Genomic DNA, 22072 nt, shown 5'->3' on the forward strand with positions numbered 1-22072 from the left:
ACCAACGCATCAGTCCGACTATAAAGTCAACAAAACTTGTAAATGAGCCTGAAAGATCATTTTATTTGTGATGCTTCTTTGCTTTCATAAATAGAAAACATGGAAGATGTAGGAGTCAATTATACTTATTGTTGACAACTTATTTAGTTTATTTAAATATGTTAATGTTGTTGCATGACTTGGACACTTGGTGGCAGTAGTTAGGCACAGGTTGTCTGTATGTAGACCAGGTCACAGGAAGTGGAAGAGTAAACAGTTAACACACTTTATGCAGAATCTTAGTAAACCGGTCTCAAAGTATTTTCTTGAAAATTCATAAAAACAAGGCAGTTATGTCTTTTTCCCATTTTTTATTTTGACTATTCGTACGATCCCAGAGAATCCCGTTTGTCCGAGCCACAGGTAGATCTTCCCACCATTATGATCGTCTGTCTCGTAGTTTCAACCTCATGTTTCTCCTACTCAAACCACATATTTTAATTTAAATTTTGTGTGAATTTTGGTTCGTTTGCGTTTGTGGGCGGGGCTTAACCAAAGTTCAGTTGCTTCATCTGGTATAATAAACACAAATCTTGTATTATTTTGTGAGGCAGCGTGCTGAGATCCATCAGAACTATTCTTCACGGCTCTCCCACCTTTTCCCGGCACTGGAGGAGGAATTCCCCCCGAGCACAGACATAAGTGACGGCTGGGTCAATAAGCTCATGTCATTACAGTGTTGGGGGGTCTGGGGCGGGGGGTGGTGCTGTAGATCAACACTTCACCATCACCGAGCCCCCACAATACAAATCAAAGTGGTGACGGGTCCCAGAGAGCACAAAGGTCAACGGGGCCTCCTGCCCTAATTTGTAAAGTTTGTTTCGCAGTAGATCAACCTGTCGTCTTCACCAGTGCATGCTGGGAAGCCCCCATCCACACCCCCCATCCACCAATCCAATCCACCCACTCCCCACCTCACTAAGACCGTAGAGACTGAAAGGATCCAGAAAAGGGTTTCCTTCCTTCCTTCCTTCCTTCCTGAGTGAGAATTTTTAACACTCATCCGGGAGGTGCTGCTTCGTATGCGTCGGCTCAAAAACAAAAAGTGCAACAAGAATGAAGAAACGGAAGGCAACATAAAGAAGGTTCTGAAGTTCAGTCCAAAACCATAAAACTGTTGTGACATTTGCAGACTATACATAAAGCCTTGGCAAATATCTTAAAGAAGAAGCGTCTAACTGAGCGATGGAGAGATCAATGCTTCACAAAATGTAATTGAAGGCTTTGATATCCATTGATTTGTTTTGCTGATATGACGCTTTCCATGTTAGAACAAACACATTAATAAAAGTGACAGTATGTTTAGCCTATGGCTATAATCTGACATATTTACATATGTTATATGTTCATTAATATGTACTGTCCCTATTTAAAGAAATAAAATAATAATAATAATAAAAGAGGCCAATCAGAGAGATTTTAATCAGATAAAAGTGAAAGGTTGTAAATGTTTGCTGCCCTCGTGTGACAGCAGCCGCTCCTCCAGTACAAGGAGCGACGCTGCGTTCACGGCACGCCAAAGCCCGGTAATTACCACTTTGCCATCGGAAAATGAAATTCTGTTTACATTACTGGTAGAAACGCGGTGGAGCTGTGTGAGTGATTTGATTGTGATGAATTGCCTCTACTGGGGTGTTGTTTTGTTTACATTCTGAGGGGTTAAATACGTGTCAAAGAAACACTGCGCACCGCCCTCCGCCCTCGCGAGAGTCGATTCTCTGATTTTCTTGGCGCGCCGTGAACGCAGCGCCAGGAGCCAGACTGCCTCACATTGTTACCGGAGGTTTCGTCCGTCGGAGCAGCGAGCCTTTCTGCCTCCGCCGAGCCGAGCCCGGGTCACCTGGCTCCCGCACCGACCGCCTGCACCCCCCGCCGGGCAGCACCGGGGCCGCGGGGACCCCCCCCAACACACACCGCTTTCCTCCGCAATCCGTTTTTCAGTCAGTTTCGGGAGGGAGCGGAGGGGGAGGAGGCGGCGGAGACAGCGAGCGCTCCTCCGGCTCATGTTGGATTCTGTCCGCCTGCGGAGGAAGACCCGCGACCGGAGAGGAAGGTGGGTCCCGGACCCGGAGCAACCGGGCTTTCTGACGGGGTGAAAGTCTGCGGGGGGTGGGGGACGGGTCCTCCACAGTGAGGACCGGGTGAGACACCTGTCCGGGTCCGCCCGGGTCATTCTGAGGCGGGGAGGGAGGGAGGGAGGCTCCGGGGGGAGGAGAGCGAGTCTCCCGGGGATACACCGAGCTCCTCCTCGGTTCTATTTGCATTCCTCACCGGCACCGAGCAGAACCGGGGGAAACACCGGAGAGGGGGAGCTTCTCTCCGGGGGAAAGAGCTTCTAATGTCTGGGCTGACTCCAGACTGGTTCTGGGCTCGAGGCCACATTTTGTTGGTTTTGACTCAGTTTTGGCCCCTTAAAGTTCTGGTCTGGTCTGGTCTGGTCTGGTGGCTTTGGGATGCTCTGGTCTTGGTCCTGGCTCGGTCTTTACGTCTTATAGTCTTAGCTTGTGCTTATCTTGGCCGTAGGATGCTCTGGTCTTGGTCCATTAAAGTCTTGGTCTCGGCTCTTAAAGGGTTCATTTGATGTAAAATTGACTTCCTAAAGGTTCTCCAGCAGTACTAATCGTCCCCATACCTGGACTGACGTCCCAGAAGTGAAGACAGTCTGTCCTCTCTGTCCCTGGCTTGTTTCAGGTTTTAAAAAGTGTGTTGCTCCAACCAACCAATCAGAGATCAAACCCTATATAGTGTCATCGGGGGTTCAGCCAATCCCAATCAAGGTAGGCCCTCCCTTTGACTCCTCCCACAATTAGGCAGCTCTGCTCTGGCACATGGCACCACGAGAGGAAGTACTTCCTCCTCTTCCCAAGATGGGCATGTGTGGGCGGAGCCAGTCCAGCTCACACAGACACAGCAGATTCTGAATGTAGCTCCTATGATCCAATATTCAAATGAGGAAAATAAAGGAGGAGCTAGAAACTTAGAATACTGAAGGTTTCTGGACCGACCAGACCAGGAGGAGGAGGAGACCAGGAGGAGGAGGAGAACAGGAGGAGGAGGTGAACAGGAGGAACAGGAGGAGGAGGAGAACAGGAGGAGGAGGAGACCAGGAGGAGGAGGAGAACAGGAGGAGGAGGTGAACAGGAGGAACAGGAGGAGGAGGAGAACAGGAGGAGGAGGAGAACAGGAGGAGGAGGTGAACAGGAGGAACAGGAGGAGGAGGAGAACAGGAGGAAGATTTGGCTCCTTTAAAGTTTTGGTTTTGGGATTCTCTGGTCTTGATTCAGACTAGGTTAGGTGGTCTTGACTGTATCTCTACTAACGTCAGTATTTTTCCCTCCACTAATCCTAGTAGACGGCCCGCCCGGCCCGGTTCGGAATCCCGCGGCATGTGGAGGAGGCTCGACGGCCGCCGTGCTGCCCAGACCGGCGCCTGGTGAGGGGATGGTCAGCTGAGCCTGAGGAGGAGGAAGAACCGCGGAGCGGAGGAAAGGCCTGGACAACATGACCGTGTTCAACCCGGAGAATGTTGAGGACTCGTACTTGATCGGAGACGAGCTGGGGAGGTGAGTTCCCTCTGGAATAAACTCTGCTCCAGATCCTCTAAGATGTTTTCCGTCAGTATTGATCAGGTTCTGCCTGGGCTTCAGGTGTTGCAAGTGAGTATAAAACTTCTAGTGAGGTAACCTCAATAATTTAAGGGAACAGGAACATTGAAACTTTTAATGAAGGGAAAGCATGAGCAGATGTGAGGGAACATAAAGGCTGATTAAATGATCTAGTGTGAGGGAACAGTGAAAGGTTTGAGAAAGAAATGTAAAAAAATTAATGTAGGGGAACCCCCCCCCCCCCAAAAAAAAAAAAGCATAGGAGGGACAGCAACACCAGGTTCAAGGGAACTTAAAGAGTGAATGTAAGGGAACCAAAAAACGAGTGAAGCATAACATTAAAAGTGGCTGCAAAGGTCAACAAGACAATTTATCTGAGGAATCATAAAGCATCATGAAAAAGGGAACTAAAAAAATATTATGGAAGAATGTAAAAGTAGCATGACCACAAAGCAGCGGCGTCGCAGAGGAACCGTTAATGTTAGGGAACAAACACTGTGGTGAGGGAACACTTGATGGTGAGCAGAGTTTTCACGTCCCTCTGGAGCCGCTGTGGCTTTTTATTTAACTCTGCTGTTCTTTCAGCCACTCGGCGGCTGCAGATCAAACATGAACACTGACGAGACACTTACTATTGCAGTCAAAAGTAATGTGATTACACTGTACGGATGTATTGGTTAAAACAATCCCCCCCACAGGTACAAGAACTCCTGTTTTAAAAAAAACAACCCTCTGGTTTTGGGACCTGTTTCCATGACCATGCCTGAGGTGTGTTTTCCTTCCAGAGAGGTTTTGTGTTTGCGTGGCGACGTCTGAAACGCTGAACGTGTTGTAGTTACCATGCCGGGCCACCAGTTGGCGCTGTGCCAGGTGTCGCCAACCTTCTGGACCACAAAGTCATTTTTCAACAAGTTAGATTAAAGTGGAGCCACAGAACCAGCTCGCCTTTGATATGAGGCGTAAAAAGTTTCACGTATAGTTTTGAAATACGTAGAAAAAACTGCGTTCAGACATTTTCAGTGAGGATTTAGGATCTGAAGCATTTCATTACAGTTTTATAAATTTTAGTTTTTGCTTTTTCTGGTGGGCATTTTTTACATTCGAGGCATTTTTGTCATTTTTCCTTCATTTCTAAGCTGCATTTCAGTCATTCTAGTCTTTTTGGTTTTTTTAAAAACCTGTTTTAGCATTTTTTTCCCCTTTTAAGTTGGTTTTAGAGTGAATAAGATAAAATACTTTCACGTATAATTTCCTGAAAGCTTCAGGGAGCCGCTACAGGAGGGCTAAAGAGCCACATACCGACTCCTGTCTACACGCTGTGAACACTCGGTATCGGAGTACACGACACTCGTATGGACGGATGAGGAATTTGACGTTATTACGAGTTCGTCTCAACGCTGAAACTCCCAGTATGGACGATGAAAGTAGAAGCTGGACAGGAGCCATGACACTCTGGAGGCCGCCGTTGTTGTTGATGTCCATCTACTGAGCATGTGCAGAACCACGAGTTACTGAGCATATGCAGTAGCAACCAAGCGTCTCCGGGATGGCGCGTTCTCGCCCGTCTCCATGGTGACGGAGGGTTGTTAGTGTTTTCAAAAAAGTTGCACCTTGGGAATCGTTTTCCCCAAAACAAGTTGCATTGTCGTCGGCTCCGAGCGCCACTTGTCGTGTAAACGGACGCCCAACGACGCCACGGTGTGTGTGTGTGTGTGTGTGTGTGTGTGTGTGTGTGTGTGTGTGTGTGTGTGTGTGTGTGTGTGTGTGTGTGTGTGTGTGTGTGTGTGTGTGTGTGTGTGTGTGTGTTTTCACTTGAAATCGTTGCCTTGGCAACGAGCCCTTACTTTAGTATTTATGTCGTTAATATTTATTTCACGTGGAACATGTTAACCATCTATTATTGAAATCTTTCCGGGCACACGGCACTCAGAAACCTGCAGGGACACACACACACACACACACACACACACACACACACACACACACACCGTGAGTGTGTGTGATGAGCTCTGATTAATGCAGCCGATAATGCAGTGCTGTGGATGATGAAGAGGTGTGTGTGTGTGTGTGTGTGTGTGTGTGTGTGTGTGTGTGTGTGTGTGTGTGTGTGTGTGTGTGTGTGTGTGTGTGTGTGTGTGTGTGTGTGTGTGTGTGTGTGTGTGTGTGTGTGTGTGTGTGTGTGTGTGTGTGTGTGTGTGTGTGTGTGTGTGTGGATTCCGTCTCTACATGGAGATTTATCGGCTGGTCGACGACGTCGCCGTGCGTCGTTCTACCGGCAGCGAGGATTTCCATGCCGTCGCTCGGCCGTGTGAGTGAGGGAGGTGACGATGACACCGTTTGATGGATGTTTCTGGACATTTGAGTGTTTTTCTTTTTCCTCCTGGATCCTTGGCGCCGCCGCCGCCGCTGATCGTTCTGTCTTAAAAGCCTAAAAAACCTGCCTGTGTGTTCTTTGTGCGGAGGAAGCAGCAGGCCGTCACGCTGATGGATGGACCACTAAAGATCGCAGTACAAGTGGATCTTGGCAACAAGAAACTAAAAAGCCAACTGGCGAAATGAACAGAGCCAGATTGTGTGCAGACTTGAAATCACAGTGACTTTACCCAGAGAGGCTGAGCCGCCAATCCACTGAGGCTCGCCAGCGATCCGCCGCTCCCGGCTCGTCATCGTCATGACGGCCTTTTGGACAAAAAAACACGCCGCTGTGAATCACCTCAGCTTTTAGTTTGAAAAATATGGAAAGCATTTTTTTTTTTTTAAGTCTCCTTTGTGGTTCTGACAACAGGAAACTGCTGCTCTGATTGGATGTCACAGGGACTGGCCAGCAGCCTCTGGACCCACATTTACATTTTATTCACAGATCAGACTAGTTTTCAACTAGAACGGGCCTCGGTGGAGCGCACACCTTCGCCAACGCCACATTTGTCACCATGGAAACCAGTAGATTACAAGGTCATTTGATCCTCCACGTGGTCGTTTGAACTGCTTCCTGTCGTTGCAACGTTCGGGTTAAATGTTCTGTTGGTTCTTGTCCTTTTGTGTTGCTTGAGTGAGTTGGCCTGTGATTGGCTGAGAGAGGAGAAGGGGGCGGAGTTAGTAGTGTGCTAGCAGGGCGGACGGCTCACAGCGGAGCTCCAGCGTGTCGGCGATGGAGGAAACACGCGTGTCCGAGCAGCTAAAATAATAAAAACCCATTAAAACAGGTGAAACGGTGAAAATTGGCTAATTCTATTGAAAACGGCTAAAAGTGCAAATGAGGTAAAAAGATAAACAGTCGAGACTTTAAACGATTAATATGGCGAATGTTTGATTTACGGTATTTGCTCCTAAAAGGTAAAAACACAAGAGACGGTGAGCGAAAGTTAGAAACACTAATAAACTTTAAATAGATAAAGTTGGTTTAAAAATGGTTTTGATAAGGTGAACATAACGCTGGTGTCACTAATAATTAATAGTGAAGCTTTAGTTTCTAGCTTGTGAACAAATTCTCCATTTTTAAACAACATTTTTTAATAAATCCTAATTAACCTGGAAAACTTAATGTTATTCTGATGGTATCATGGCTTTTCTCATTAAGGCAAACATTTTGATGATTTATTACATAATGCACCAAATTATTACATTTTCCTAAAGAATTTAAAAAAATACAGTTGAAATATGTAACATATAAAATGCAACGTTCATAAAAAAAATGCGGTAGATTATTACAAAATGCTGTTATTACATAATTAGTTGAAAATGGCGTACATTATTTCATATTGCAGTTATTACCTAATTAGTTGAAAGTGCCTTACATTATTACATATTGCAGTTATTACATAATTAGTTGAAAATGGCGTACATTATTACATATTGCAGTTATTACATAATTAGTTGAAAGTGCCTTACATTATTACATATTGCAGTTATTGCATAATTAGTTGAAAATGGCGTACATTATTACATATTGCAGTTATTGCATAATTAGTTGAAAATGGCGTACATTATTACATATTGCAGTTATTGCGTAATTAGTTGAAAATGGCGTACATTATTACATATTGCAGTTATTACATAATTAGTTGAAAGTGCCTTACATTATTACATATTGGAGTTACTGCATAATTAGTTGAAAATGGCGTACATTATTACATATTGCAGTTATTACATAATTAGTTGAAAATGTGGTAGATTATTACAAAATGCAGTTATTACATAATTAGTTGAAAGTGCCTTACATTATTACATATTGCAGTTATTACATAATTAGTTGAAAATGGCGTACATTATTACATATTGCAGTTATTGCATAATTAGTTGAAAGTGCCTTACATTATTACATATTGCAGTTATTACATAATTAGTTGAAAATAGCGTACATTATTACATATTGCGGTTATTGCATAACTAGTTGAAAATGGCGTACATTATTACATATTGCAGTTATTACATAATTAGTTGAAAATGGCGTACATTATTACATATTGCAGTTTTTACATAATTAGTTGAAAATGGCGTACATTACATATTGCAGTTATTACTAATTAGTTGAAAATGGCGTACATTATTACATATTGCAGTTATTACATAATTAGTTGAAAATGGCGTACATTACATATTGCAGTTATTGCATAATTAGTTGAAAATGGCGTACATTATTACATATTGCAGTTATTGCATAATTAGTTGAAAGTGCCTTACATTATTACATATTGCAGTTATTACATAATTAGTTGAAAATGGCGTACATTATTACATATTGCAGTTATTGCATAACTAGTTGAAAATGGCGTACATTATTACATATTGCAGTTATTACATAACTAGTTGAAAATGGCGTACATTATTACATATTGCAGTTATTACATAATTAGTTGAAATGGCGTACATTATTACATATTGCAGTTATTACATAATTGACAGGGTGAAATGGTTAAATCTGTCTAAAACATCAAAAAATAGCAAATGAAGTAAAAAGATAAAAGGCCGACACTTCAAACGACCAAAATTGTCTGAAAATGTAATAAACTGTCTTCCGTTCTATTCGACAGTAATCAAACGTCAGAAATACTTGAGACGTGTAACTTGTGTATTTCTACTCTGTAGAACCATGAAGCAGCTGTCTTCTCCTCTTCCTCGAGCTTCATCATGTCTTGTGGAAAGCTGCGTGAGCTGGTGTTTTGGCCGTAAACCTTTCAGACGGTGTCTCTAGAGTCCAGCTGGTCCTCGGGTCCACGTTCACAGGGAGAAACGTTCGTGTGGTGACGTAGCTGAAGAAGCTGGCCAGCTCGCCTGGACCTGCTCCGTCTGCCCGCCGATGTTTGAGTTATTAATCCGTGTGGAGGTCGGTTGTTGGAGCAGACGGTCACGTGACCGTTTATCACTCCGTCCTCTTTAACATGAAACCGCCGTGTCGAAACACGCGTCCGTTCTCCCACCAGATGAAGGGTGGTGTTTTGTTACGCTGAAGCTGGAGATCCAGAGGAAACGGGTCTGTGGGGTTTTCTGGCCCTCGGGGTGCTTCCTGCTCCCCGGTCCGGTCGGGCTTCGCCTGAGGCCGCGGTAACGGACACGTCCGGCGCCGTCTTGTGTGATGGATTGAGTTTCCATCTGCAGGTAGAGAGACGGGAGTGTGACGGTTCTGCTTCGGCTCCATCAGGAGAGACAGAATCTAAATAAGCGTCAGAACAGGAGTGCAACTCTGAATGACCCAAACAGAACAAATACAATTGGTTTGGTTCTGAAAAACATGTTAATTATATAAAAAATGAAAAAGGCTTCATGAAGTGTCGTGTCTGTTCTGTAGGTTCATTTCATGATGGTTTGTCTTTTTAAATATCGATTTAACTGTTTCTAACAGTTCTGTCGCTTTTCATAGTAACAATTTTATCCCATATTAGCATTTGAATTTAATTTAAATTATTTTATTTTGAATTTGGTTTTCTTGACAGTTTTAACTATTTTATCCGTCATTGGCAATTCCGATCATTTTAGCCGTTTTAAGCCTGAATATTACCCCGTTTTTGAGAAACAGTGAGGCATACACATAAAATAGAAATGAAACAAACACAAGGTTTGTTTACACTGGACTTCTGAAGGTTTCATGGAGCCACTGCAGATTGGCTGAAGAGCCACATGTGTTATAAAGTGCGGTTAACCTTCTCAGACGGCTCCTCAGCAGATTATCCGTACAGCCCGAGTGAAGCGGGAGGATGAAGCTTCTCTTTTCTGTGAGACGGGGGGAGCTGGATGCTCAGATCCAGTCAATCTTTTATCTTGACCTGCACGGAGAAGGATCCAGGCTGGGAGGATGAAGCGGGAGGATGAAGCAGCGTGAGGATGAAGCAGCGTGAGGATGAAGCGGCGTGAGGATGAAGCGGCGTGAGGATGAAGCGGCGGGAGGATGAAGCGGCGGGAGGATGAAGCGGCGTGAGGATGAAGCGGCGTGAGGATGAAGCGGCGTGAGGATGAAGCGGCGGGAGGATGAAGCGGCGGGAGGATGAAGCGGCGGGAGGATGAAGCGGCGGGAGGATGAAGCGGCGGGAGGATGAAGCGGCGTGAGGATGAAGCGGCGTGAGGATGAAGCGGCGGGAGGATGAAGCGGCGGGAGGATGAAGCGGCGTGAGGATGAAGCGGCGGGAGGATGAAGCGGCGGGAGGATGAAGCGGCGGGAGGATGAAGCAGCGGGAGGATGAAGCAGGAGGATGAAGCAGCCTGAGGATGAAGCAGGAGGATGAAGCGGCGTGAGGATGAAGCGGCGTGAGGATGAAGCGGCGGGAGGATGAAGCGGCGGGAGGATGAAGCGGCGTGAGGATGAAGCGGCGTGAGGATGAAGCGGCGTGAGGATGAAGCGGCGGGAGGATGAAGCGGCGGGAGGATGAAGCGGCGGGAGGATGAAGCAGCCTGAGGATGAAGCAGGAGGATGAAGCAGCCTCTGCACTGAGTTCAGCTAAAAGATTTGAAGAAGGAGCTGGACGCTCCAGAGCCTGGAGGCAGTGGAGGATCTCCTCTCCACCAAAACGGAGCCGATTGTGTCGCATCCCAACACGCCGCGGTGGAGTTAATCATTAGTTAATCATTAGTTAATCATTAGTTAATCATTAGTTAATCATTAGTTCCCCATTAGTCGGCGCTGGAGGCTGGTGAGCGTCTGGCCTGTTGTACGTTAACCACCCAGACCTCCCACACAGGGACTTCAGCTTCAGCCAGCAGCACAGAGACGAGGAGGAAACTGGAAGAACCAGAATGTGTTCCTGGACTTGTTTCTGTTTGGATCTCGCTCCGCTCGGCCTCCTTTCCACCCAACAGGATGTGACGGGACGGGGAAGCAGAGCAGAACCAGACCCGCTGCTCCGCCCCACCGCACAGAGCCCCGTTAAAAAGTGGGCGGGGCTGTGTGACGTCATGACGCAGTAACGGTAGTCTGGGCCCTCTCGGGACCGACGCAGGAACAAACAAGACCAAAACATGGAGATAGAAAACAACAACAGAGGATTCATACGGACCGGGTATATATAGATATTTAAATATTGCTGCTTGTTGAGAGCGACGTGGATCCATGACCAATCCATGAGCTTTGCTGTTCTTCATCAGAACCGTTCTGTAGTACCGGGTACCCCAAAGATGGTGACGGTTGGTGGGTACGGTGTTTTCAGTCCCATCCGCAACTTTTGTGAGTGGAAACGCACGAAAACAAGTACCCTACCATACCATCCTGTACTGTATCATATTATACCGTACCATACGGTACTTTACTGTACCATGCCATCCTATACCGTACCGTATTGTACTGTATCATATTATACCCTACCATACGGTACTTTACTGTACCATGCCATCCTATACCGTACCGTATTGTACTGTATCATATTATACCGTACCATACGGTACTTTACTGTACCATGCCATCCTATACCGTACCGTATTGTACTGTATCATATTATACCGTACCATACGGTACTTTACTGTACCATGCCATCCTATACCATACCGTATTGTACTGTACCGTACTGTATTGTATTGTACTGTATCGCATTGTACCGTACCATATAGTACTTTACCCTACCATACCATCCTGTATCGTACTGTGCCGTACCATTCTGTTCTGTACCGGAGCGCTCTGTACTGTAATGTACTGTACCGTACCGTACCGTACTGTAACGTACCGTACCGGCACATCCTGCTCAGTGGAAACAAGGTTTTTGATCAGCGTCTCCCTGGGTACTGGATCCTCCGGATCTGTCCTGGTTGTTGATAGGAAGGCTGGAGATCTGTGACCTCCCCTCTTCCTGGTCACATGACGACCGGTTAATCCTCGCTCTTCGCCCGCGATCAGCGGGGAATTCCAGCGAGTGGCACCTCGGCTGTCCGCTGACAGCGGCGAGCGGAGCGGAACCGTTTAATAGTGATGAGGTGTGCTGCTGTTGCACGGTGGGGACGAGCACGAGGCCTCAGGAAGCAGCAGGGTTCTCCCGCAGACCGTTTCTATGTTCTAGAATGAAGCGGATAATTCACTTTGAGAAAAAAGACATTTCAGACGTCTCCTGGTCGACTGGAACATCTGAACAAGTACTACTGAGCAACACTCGCTCCAAAGAAAGAATCAGAATGTGTGAAATGTCAAGATGGAAGCGTCGGCAAAATAAAGACAAACACTGAAATATTTGTTGCTCCAACATCAGTGCTCTTTCTCTTGCCCCCTAAATGACACCAGCTGTGACTGCGCCCTGTTTTTTAAAACTTCTCCCTTGCTCAGAAACATAATTCGTTCAGTCAAACCTGTGATATTTATCTTGTACATATTGATATAGTAATACATTTGCAATATATTGCGAAGCTCTAATAAACATCGACTTCTTTCAATATCTGACTGGATGTTTATCGTTTCATCAGTTTGTAATTCGTCTTCATCGCTGGAGGAAAACTGGGATTAAATAAACTGTTGGTGACTTTAGATTTTCGGCCGTCTGAGACGAGAGATTGGATCTTTGGAGAATCGTTGGTAGAATCGTTGGTAGAATCGTTGGTAGAATCGTTGGTAGAATCGTTGGTAGAATTTTCGTTGGTAGAATCGTATGTAGAATCGTATGTAGAATTGTTGGTAGAATCATTGGTAGAATCGTTGGTAGAATTTTCATTGGTAGAATCGTATGTAGAATCGTTGGTAGAATCGTTGGTAGAATCGTTGGTAGAATCTGTGGTAGAATCGTTGGTAGAATCGTTGGTAGAATCGTTGGTTGCGGCTCAAACCGGTCGGGCTTTGTTCTTCGTTCCAGGACGGTTTAGCTATACTAGCTGTTTTTCTTTTTGTCTTATTTGTTCTTTATTTCTTTTCCTTTTCTTTCTTTTCCTTTTTTTCCTATCTTTTCTTCTTTTTTCTATTTTTTTTTCTCTTCTTTTCCTCTTTTCCTCAAACCTTTGCTGACTCAGCAGCTTTTAGCCTGGACATTAGGCCATTTTTGAAAATCGGTTTGCAAATAAAATACGAAGGAGAAGAAATGTTCATTTCCATTAGATTTGTATTGAAAGCTTCAGGGAGCCACTGCCCAGGAGCTGAGGAGCCACGGGTTGCAGACCCCTGCTTTAGAGCTGCTGGTTCTCTGCTGTGTGCGGTTTCATTACAAAAACAACCGACAGCGCCAACTCATGGCGCGGCATGCTCACTACATAGTTTTCTGTGTTTCTTGGCCGTTGCCATGGAAACGGACATCGTTTTCCAAACTCTGCAGTGGAAAGGCGAAACTTTTCTCCAACGAAAAGATAAAAACGATGAATTTTCACTCTAAAGGCTGTGGGCGGAAGCGTTTGCAGCGTTGGTGTGGTTGGAGTCGCATGTGGAACAACCTCTTGATCACGTTAGAATCCATCCACCGTGACTCCGTGTGACTCGGGGGGGGGGGGGGGTGGGGGGGGGGATGAACTGACCCCAGCAGACGGAGCCTGAACGGTCCACAGCGTCCAGCTCAAGGGTTCTAGCAGGTCTAACTGGAGCGTTCTCCCTCACCGTCGACCGGAGAACCCCCCCCCGGCACGTCGGTGGAAAACCACACCGACTGGTTGGCGTCTCGTCTTTCGCCCGGCGGCGTGCGGCTTGGAGTATCCTCTACGCTCTTCATGCGGCGGACTGACTGCGACATGCTCTCATGCAGGATTACCTCGGCAGGGGTGAAGCGCAGCGTCCAGGCCTGCGAGAGGAAACCAGAGAAGCAGAAGTTACTGTCGGGTCATGTGGCTTTTCTTTCTTCTTCTTCTTCTTTCTTCTCTAATCTGCTGTTTCCATGTTGTCATTTGTTTGGAGGGCCACTGACTCAGCCACTTACTTGCTGATTTGTGAGGACGGAGGGAGAAATGGCATGTGGTGAATTCTTTAATCTGGACCACAGCATTGGGGTGTATTTTTTTAAACACGTTTTGCATATTTTCACAGGGCTCTGCCTCTGTCATTTAGTCTGCATTAATCTGACGGCGGTGTGGCTCCCCACCAGTCAGCCCTCCCTTTCTGTTTTGTGCGATGTGTGTGTGTGTGGCTGCCATTTGTGGCGTGGGAGGAGGGGGCGGGTGTGTTTGTGAAAAGATTGTGCAATGCAAATGAGTTTGAAAAAGCAGTAAGCTGAGACTGCATTTGGGTTATTCCTCTGCAGGAAGAAAACCCAACAACCCCAAAGACAAGTTTGGGTGAATACAAAATAGGATTATGTGCAACAGCATCCGCCCGGCTCCCTGAATTAAACAGCGACTCAATTTAGAACGGCCCTCTTCCTCCACAATCCTTCATAACGGACATTAAATATACATCTTCAGAATATCCGCTTCAGCAAAGTGTGACACGCTTTGTTTTTTCCCAGCCTCTCCTTGCCTCCGTGCAGACACTGCCCCAGCGACTGACCTACATTCACCACCACCACCCTGGGTGACATTATTGGGTGGAGGGGCAGTCTGGCCTTGATGAGCCCTGTCACTCAAGCACCCCCCCCATCCTCCTCCTCCTCCTCGACCCCCCCCAGCCCAGCCCTGATATTAACGCTCCTCCTTTGAGCCTTTTTGCAGTGATAAAATCCTGCCGTTGAGGTGTCGCCACTCTGATTTAAGCTCTCTGTGAATGTTGACAAAAGGAGGAAATGCTGAGTTGGCACAGTATGAAATGTGGCAAATCACTTCCTGTTTTGAAATCTGCGATCGAGGCTTCGCTTGCCGCCGCTGATTGAGCGCAGTAGTGATTTTCACTGGCGGACGTTTAATGAAAGCTTCTCTCACGAATCTGCTTTTGTTCAAGCAGCTCAAAGTTGCTGCTTCGGGAAATTCCCATTGTGAAGTTGGAAGCATTAACATCACAACAGAAAACAACAAACAAATCAGCCCCCCCATTATCAACAGAGAACTGCAGAACACATAAGCCAACACACAAAGGAACATTATTGACTTGTACTTCATAGCTACACGTTTGGTAGAAACACGACCGTCTACCGTCTTCACATCTTGATCCACCGGGACTCTGTGACGGTGAGAAAGGAAACCCGGACATCCCCGACACCCGACAACGTCCTCCAGATCTTCTGCTGAGGGTTGTTGAAAAGTTTCACCTGTGGAGCCATTTACAAAACGGGTTTTGTTTCCGCTGTCCTGGAGACGGAGACCCAAAATGCAACGAAATTTTCAATATTTCACTTGAGGTTGTTGCTGTGGAAACGGGCGCTAAATCCCATGGGCAAAGTACCATAAACTTCTCCTCCTGTTCCTCCTGTTCTCCTCCTCCTCCTGTTCTCCTCCTCCTCCTGTTCACCTCCTCCTGTTCACCTCCTCCTGTTCACCTCCTCCTGTTCACCTCCTCCTCCTCCTCCTGTTCTCCTCCTCCTCCTGTTCACCTCCTCCTGTTCACCTCCTCCTCCTCCTCCTCCTCCTCGTCCTGTTCACCTCCTCCTCCTCCTCCTGTTCACCTCCTCCTCCTCCTCTTGTTCACCTCCTCCTGTTCACCTCCTCCTCCTCCTCCTCCTCCTCCTCCTGTTCACCTCCTCCTCCTCCTGTTCACCTCCTCCTCCTCCTGTTCTCCTCCTCCTCCTCCTGTTCTCCTCCTCCTCCTGTTCTCCTCCTCCTCCTCCTCCTGTTCTCCTCCTCCTCCTCCTCCTGTTCTCCTCCTCCTCCTGTTCACCTCCTCCTCCTCCTGTTCACCTCCTCCTCCTCCTGTTCACCTCCTCCTCCTCCTGTTCTCCTCCTCCTCCTGGTCTGGTCGGTCCAGAAACCTTCAGTATTCTAAGGTTCTAGCTCCTCCTTGATTTTCCTCCATTTGAATATTGGATCATAGGAGCTACATTCAGAATCTGCTGTGTCTGTGTGAGCTGGACTGGCTCCGCCCACACATGCCCATCTTGGGAAGAGGAGGAAGTACTTCCTCTCGTGGTGCCATGTGCCAGAGCAGAGCTGCCTCATTGTGGGAGGAGTCAAAGGGAGGGCCTACCTTGATTGGGATTGGCTAAACCCCCGATGACACTATATAGGGTTTGATTTCTGATTGGCTGCTTGGAGCAACACACTTTTTAAAACCTGAAACAAGCCAGGGACAGAGAGGACAGACTGTCTTCACTTCTGGGAAGTCAGTCCAGGTATGGGGACGAGTAGTACTGCTGGAGAACCTTCAGGAAGGGAAGTTTGTATCATATGAGCCTTTAACTGCTTCTCAGTTGTACTGTGATTCTCCTAGATATGCATACCTCAGAACCGCTGTTTCTCAAGGAAGGTTGAGGGTTTGAGTCCCCGTCTCCCGCTGTCCACATGTCAACGTTTTCTTTAGCGAGACACTGAGCCCCAAACTGCTCATGAATGGCTGGAGGGCGTTGCATGTCAGCCACGTCTCTTGGTCGGGGTTAGAGAAGCAGACTCTGGATTGAGAGATCGTAGGTTCGAACCCCTGAGCAAGACCCTTGACCCCTATCAGCTTCTGGAGCACCATACTGTGGCTGCACCGCTGTATTCGGTCAGTGCAGGAAGAAAAAAAGAATAAAGGACGATCTCCCTGCAGGTGAACTTGGTCCCCCAGGGAACTTATTTTGTACTGCAGGATGCTACTTTACCAAATTGGACCCGTCAGTGTTTCTTTTAGGGCTTGTTCACATTCCCCATTTGATCCGGACCAAAGTTCTCTTCAGGTCCACTTGAAAACCCCAGTCTCACGATCTTTCTAGTGGGCGGGGTGAGAGGACATGACGTAGAGCGCAATGCATTCTGGGTAGTAAACAAACAAAGATAAACGCACGAATCAGAAGAAGCAGACGCAGAAAGAAAAAGTTGGAAAATAAGTTGCTGGCAAGGTTTCATCTGGTTTCCAAAGTGAACGCCACTGAACCAATTGAAGGGGTGAAAGATCTGGGCTCCGCCCCCTTCCAGGTGAACTGAATCCTGGATTATCCCAATGTGAAAGGCCCCCTACAGGAAAAGACCTAAAGCTGGGCGATACGCAGGGAAAGAAAGTCAGTGCAGTTTGAGTCCGTTTGCAGCGTTATTACCAGAGGGCCTGTAGCCTAGGAACTGAACAAAGGCCTTTGTGGCCGGGGTCAAGAGGTCAGACAGAAAACTGTGTCCTGGTGGTGGGATTACATCACAGGACAATGTCGCTCCGTCCACCTTCCTGGTCAACATTTAGCCATTTAGCCGACACGCTGGATCTACAGGCCAGTGAGGAAACAGGCTGAGCTGCAGCCTCTTGCCAATGTTATCTCGCAGTAGAAAGGAGTTTATGAGTCAGACAGACATGAGAAGATTTCTGTGACCTTGAGATCATCGCAGAGATGAAATGTGTAGGAAAGAGGAAAGACGAGAAGAGTGGGAGCCGTGTTCGCCTCACTGGGCAGGATTTCCTCCGAGTCCAGGTGAAAAGTCAGAATGTCTCTTTTGTGTTTTGGTGGTTTGGACGAGTCCGGCTGGACAACCGTTCCCCGGTCAGACTCGGTAAACTGGTCGGAAGACGAGACAAAGTTGGAATCTGATTAATGGGGAATGTCCCCCACCACGAAAACAGGTTTCTGTCCTTCTGTCAATTAATCTCTGCAGTCAAAGCGCGATGATTGGATCGGTGCCAAGTGTGTCAGCGGTTGAATCGGAGTGTGTGTGTGTGTGTGTGTGTGTGTGTGTGTGTGTGTGTGTGTGTGTGTGTGTGTGTGTGTGTGTGTGTGTGTGTGTGTGTGTGTGTGTGTGTGTGTGTGTGTGTGTGTGTGTGTGTGTGTGTGTGTGTGTGTGTGTGTGTGTGTGTGTGTGTGTTTGAGGGGGAGCTCGGGTGCTCAATTAGAAGAGATCCACAGGCCGTGACGTGTAGCAGCTATAAATGTCCAGAAAGGCCCAGCTTGGTGTTTCCTGTTGTGTTGCGGGGTTCTCCGGCACCACGGGGCTCAGTTTGGTCCCTCTGGTCCAGATAGAAGCTCTGGGGAAATGTTGAGTGCAGCTCAGGCTGAGCCAAACGCTCCAACAGCCTCCCACATGAACATGAAGTAAGGCTTTAACGTTTGTGTTTGTTCAGTGAAAACCTGGAAGGAAGACGACGTTTGTGAGACCTTCATTACAAAATGAGTTCCTTCTCAACGAGTGACGTTCCTCCTCCAGGTTCTCTAAGTTACAGCCTAATGTTCTTCAATGCGTGCAGCTTATGCTGCGAAATGGAAAAACTGCTGTCCAAATTAACTGTATTTTCTTTGAATTTAAAGTCTGTATTTCAAGTTAGTCGGATCAGTGCTACAAAATAAAAGTCATTGTTTTACACAGGGACTCCCATTTTGTAATGAAGGTCTTTGTACTAAATGAAAACTCCTGTTTTCAAATTAAAAGTGCTGGTTTTGTTATGCAACACTTCTTCTGGGGTGTTTGTATTTTTCTATCTATTCTCTCATCTCACACACACACACACACACACACACACACACACACACACACACACACACACACACACACACACACACACACACACACACACACACACACACACACACACACACACACACACACACACACACACACACACACACACACACACACACACACACACGTTCCCCCGGGTCGGTATCTGCGGTGTTCAGGCTGAGTCTCCGTGGTTCTCATACTCCCGGGTGCTTTGGCGATCGTCTCTCTTGAAGCTGCATGGGGTCGTTGAGGTGAGCGGGAGACTGAACACGGTGTTCTGTCGAGGAGAGTTGTGCTGCAGGCGGCTCTTTGTGTGCATGCATCACACCGTCCATGTGGGTGTATGTTATGGAAGTGGATTGCAGAATAATCAGATCCTCCTGCCGGCGGGTTCATGCGGGTCTACGGACACCGTGGTTTTAGGCAGCGAGCCGTCCGGCCGTCATTTAGACGCTCCAGTTTCAGAAGAGATGGACGATAAAATAACAGACGTGTTGATTAAAGCCTCTAAGATATGTTAGAACGTCCATCACCACTTGTCACCGTCTAATTTTGCCTAAATATCGCGAATGATCAGCTGGTGTACTCAACTCACGACTGACTTCCTGTTTGTATTCCGCCCAGGAACGAGCAACGTGATTGGTCAGTTGATACCATGTGGTTTCTACGTTTTGAAAGGAGGCTTCTGATTGGTTCATAATTCTCTGACTCATGCTGATGTGTTCAGATGCAGGAATTTAGAGGAATTCTATCTGCAGAATCCACACAGGCGCAACTAATTCTATAGATCTATGATCTGATTTTTAATTTCCAAGATGTTGACACATGTTTGAAGAACTGAACATCATTCATGCTTTCACTGAAGAATAAAATGTTGATTTTGATGTAAGTCTTGACGATCATGCTGGTTCCCTCTCCAGTTTAATTCAGTGTGACTGTGACGTTCTAAAGTGTTGGACGGAGCTATAGGAGAACTGCAGAGAACCAATAAGATCTAATGTTCTGTTAAAAACTAATGAGAGAAGAGAAACTACGTCACAGTTCAGAGTCTCCAGCTGCTCAGGTTAGGCTGCAGAGACAAGCAACGTGAAACTACAGGGGGAATAAACAAGGACATGTAGTGAAGCTTGGAGTGAGGGGAGACAGGGACAGAGACAGGGACAGAGACAGAGACAGGGACAGGGACAGGGACAAGTGAAAACCATCACCAATGAAAAGAAAAAAAAATCCACTTTTCACAAGAATGTGATGGAGAAAAGTAAATATATTACTGTTAAGAAGCCAAATTCTACATGTCTCAATGTAGTATTTATAGTCCAGAATACTTTAGAACCATTTATAGTCTATCGCTATTTTATTTTTAAATGTGTGTGTGTGAGCTTTCAGTACGAAAACTAACAAACAAGCACGAATCATGGAGGCGGCTGCAATGCAAGGTCCTCAGTCCATCCATTAGGAGCAATTCTGGGTTCAGTGCCTTGCTCAAGGACACTTCCACAGGGGGACATGGGGGACATGGGGAATGGAACTTGCAACCTTCTGATTCAGAGGCTCTACTGACCGAGCCCAGTGGGGGGGGGGACATAAAGGTTGGACACTAAATTTCAGAACGTAATGAGCTCTGAATTCAAACCTTCAGTTTTCTTTGCCTTCTGATGTGATTCAGGACAAATAGAACTAAAATCCTCCGAGCAGTTTGGACCCAGAGGACGTCAGTTTTGACACACGAGGCCGCGTCTCTGTCAGAAGTGTCTTTTCATCCCCGACACTTCAGAGCGATGTTCTCTTCCCTCCCTGCGTAGGTTTGCTCAACAGCGGTTGAGCCGCTGAGTGAGAGCTCATCGTTGCAGCGGGGATTAAATTTCAGTGTCGAAATGTTCTGCCTGGAGTATGACTGCTGTGGGCGTGGGCGTGTGGAGGGAAACCTCCCGCCTGATTGGCCGCAGCAGTTCGGACTGAGGCCCGGTGGGTCCGCGCGGCGCCTGAAGTGAAAAACGCATCGTTTTGTTTTGGAAAAGTTTCAGGTTTACACGACAACCTTCTGGAAAACATGGAACAGTACATATTGTCAAACCGGAGTGTGTCGAGGGATCTCTTGATCAGTCATTTGGACGAGTGTCTCGTTTTTTTGTTTTTATTCATTCTGTTTGTTTCTCGTATTTGTTCTTTCTTTTTATTTTGCACATAGAGAGATAAATAAATAAATAAACACTAAGATGGATGTACGTGGCATGTCAGGCCACTAGTAGGTGCTGTTGTTGCCTTCACCACCGAATGTTGGGCGAGAAGGTCATGCTTTTGTCTGCCTGTATTTATACATTGGTTGCCAGGTAACCAACCAGCCACCTGTATTGTGTGAAATCTTCAGGGATGATTTATAATCCAGGGACCAGTTCATTAGATGTTGGGACGTTAACGGCTAAACGTTTCTGAATAGATCCCAATAAACTGTGAAAAGATGTCCCGCAGATAGCAGCTAGCAGCTAGCAGAGATCAAAGGAGATCATAGTCTGTTGCCGTGGAGACGCTCCCTGCTCAGTGTTTCACAGTGACGTAGCTTCCTGACAGGCTAGTTAGCATCAACATGAGCTAACGGCTATCATGCTTGTGACGCTAACTCCGTTACATAAACAAATGTGGCGTCGGTGAAGATCTGCGCTCTACCGAGTGTAGCTCTAGTTTTATGAATGAAAGCACACACACACACACACACATGCAGTAGAGGAATTGGAAATCAGAAAACTTCAGTCATTATAATAAAACATTGAAACTTTGTTGGTGCAATCAGACTTTAACAAGCCGCAGATCAATAGAAAGAAGATAAAAGTTGTATAAAAAAAGTATGAAACAAATCTTGTATAAATCTATAAAAACAGGAACATAAAACAATTAGACTGTTTCTGGCTGAAAGGTGCAACAACGAGCTCTAAACATGAACAATGGATTGTTAAGATAAGATAAGATGTCCTTTATTTATCTCATGTGGAGAAATGTGCAGTGGTACAACAGGATAGTAAGAGAAAGAAGCACACAGCAGAAACTAAAAAAGCAGATAAAAATACAATATAAAAAAAATGTGTTATTAGTTATTACAGTGACTGTCAAAATAAAACCACCGGGTTGGATTGTCGTGACAGTGACTGTCAAAATAAAACCACCAAGTTGGATTGTTGTTACGGTGACTGTCAAAATAAAAGTACCAAGTTGGATTGTTATTATGGTGACTGTCAAAATAAAAGTACCAAGTTAGATTGTTATTATGGTGACTGTCAAAATAAAAGTACCAAGTTAGATTGTTATTATGGTGACTGTCAAAATAAAAGTACCAAGTTAGATTGTTATTATGGTGACTGTCAAAATAAAAGTACCAAGTTAGATTGTTGTTATTATGGTGACTGACAAAATAAAAGTACCAAGTTAGATTGTTATTATGGTGACTGTCAAAATAAAAGTACCAAGTTAGATTGTTGTTATTATGGTGACTGACAAAATAAAAGTACCAAGTTAGATTGTTATTATGGTGACTGTCAAAATAAAAGTACCAAGTTAGATTGTTATTATGGTGACTG

General features: G+C 46.1%; 1 protein-coding gene across 1 annotated transcript in view; it reads left to right on the top strand.

The window, feature by feature from the left end:
• The first annotated feature begins 1876 nt into the window (after positions 1 to 1876).
• Positions 1877 to 22072, top strand: part of dapk1 (death-associated protein kinase 1) — a 65809-nt gene continuing 45613 nt past the window's right edge. Inside the window, 2 exon segments of the mRNA XM_080467334.1 lie at positions 1877 to 2092; positions 3389 to 3602. Of these exon segments, the coding sequence (XP_080323460.1) occupies positions 3541 to 3602 (62 nt within the window). The 5' untranslated portion in view covers positions 1877 to 2092; positions 3389 to 3540.

This window comes from Lipophrys pholis (assembly GCF_963383615.2).
Source record: "Lipophrys pholis genome assembly, chromosome: 7".
NCBI classification, from domain to species: domain Eukaryota; kingdom Metazoa; phylum Chordata; class Actinopteri; order Blenniiformes; family Blenniidae; genus Lipophrys; species Lipophrys pholis.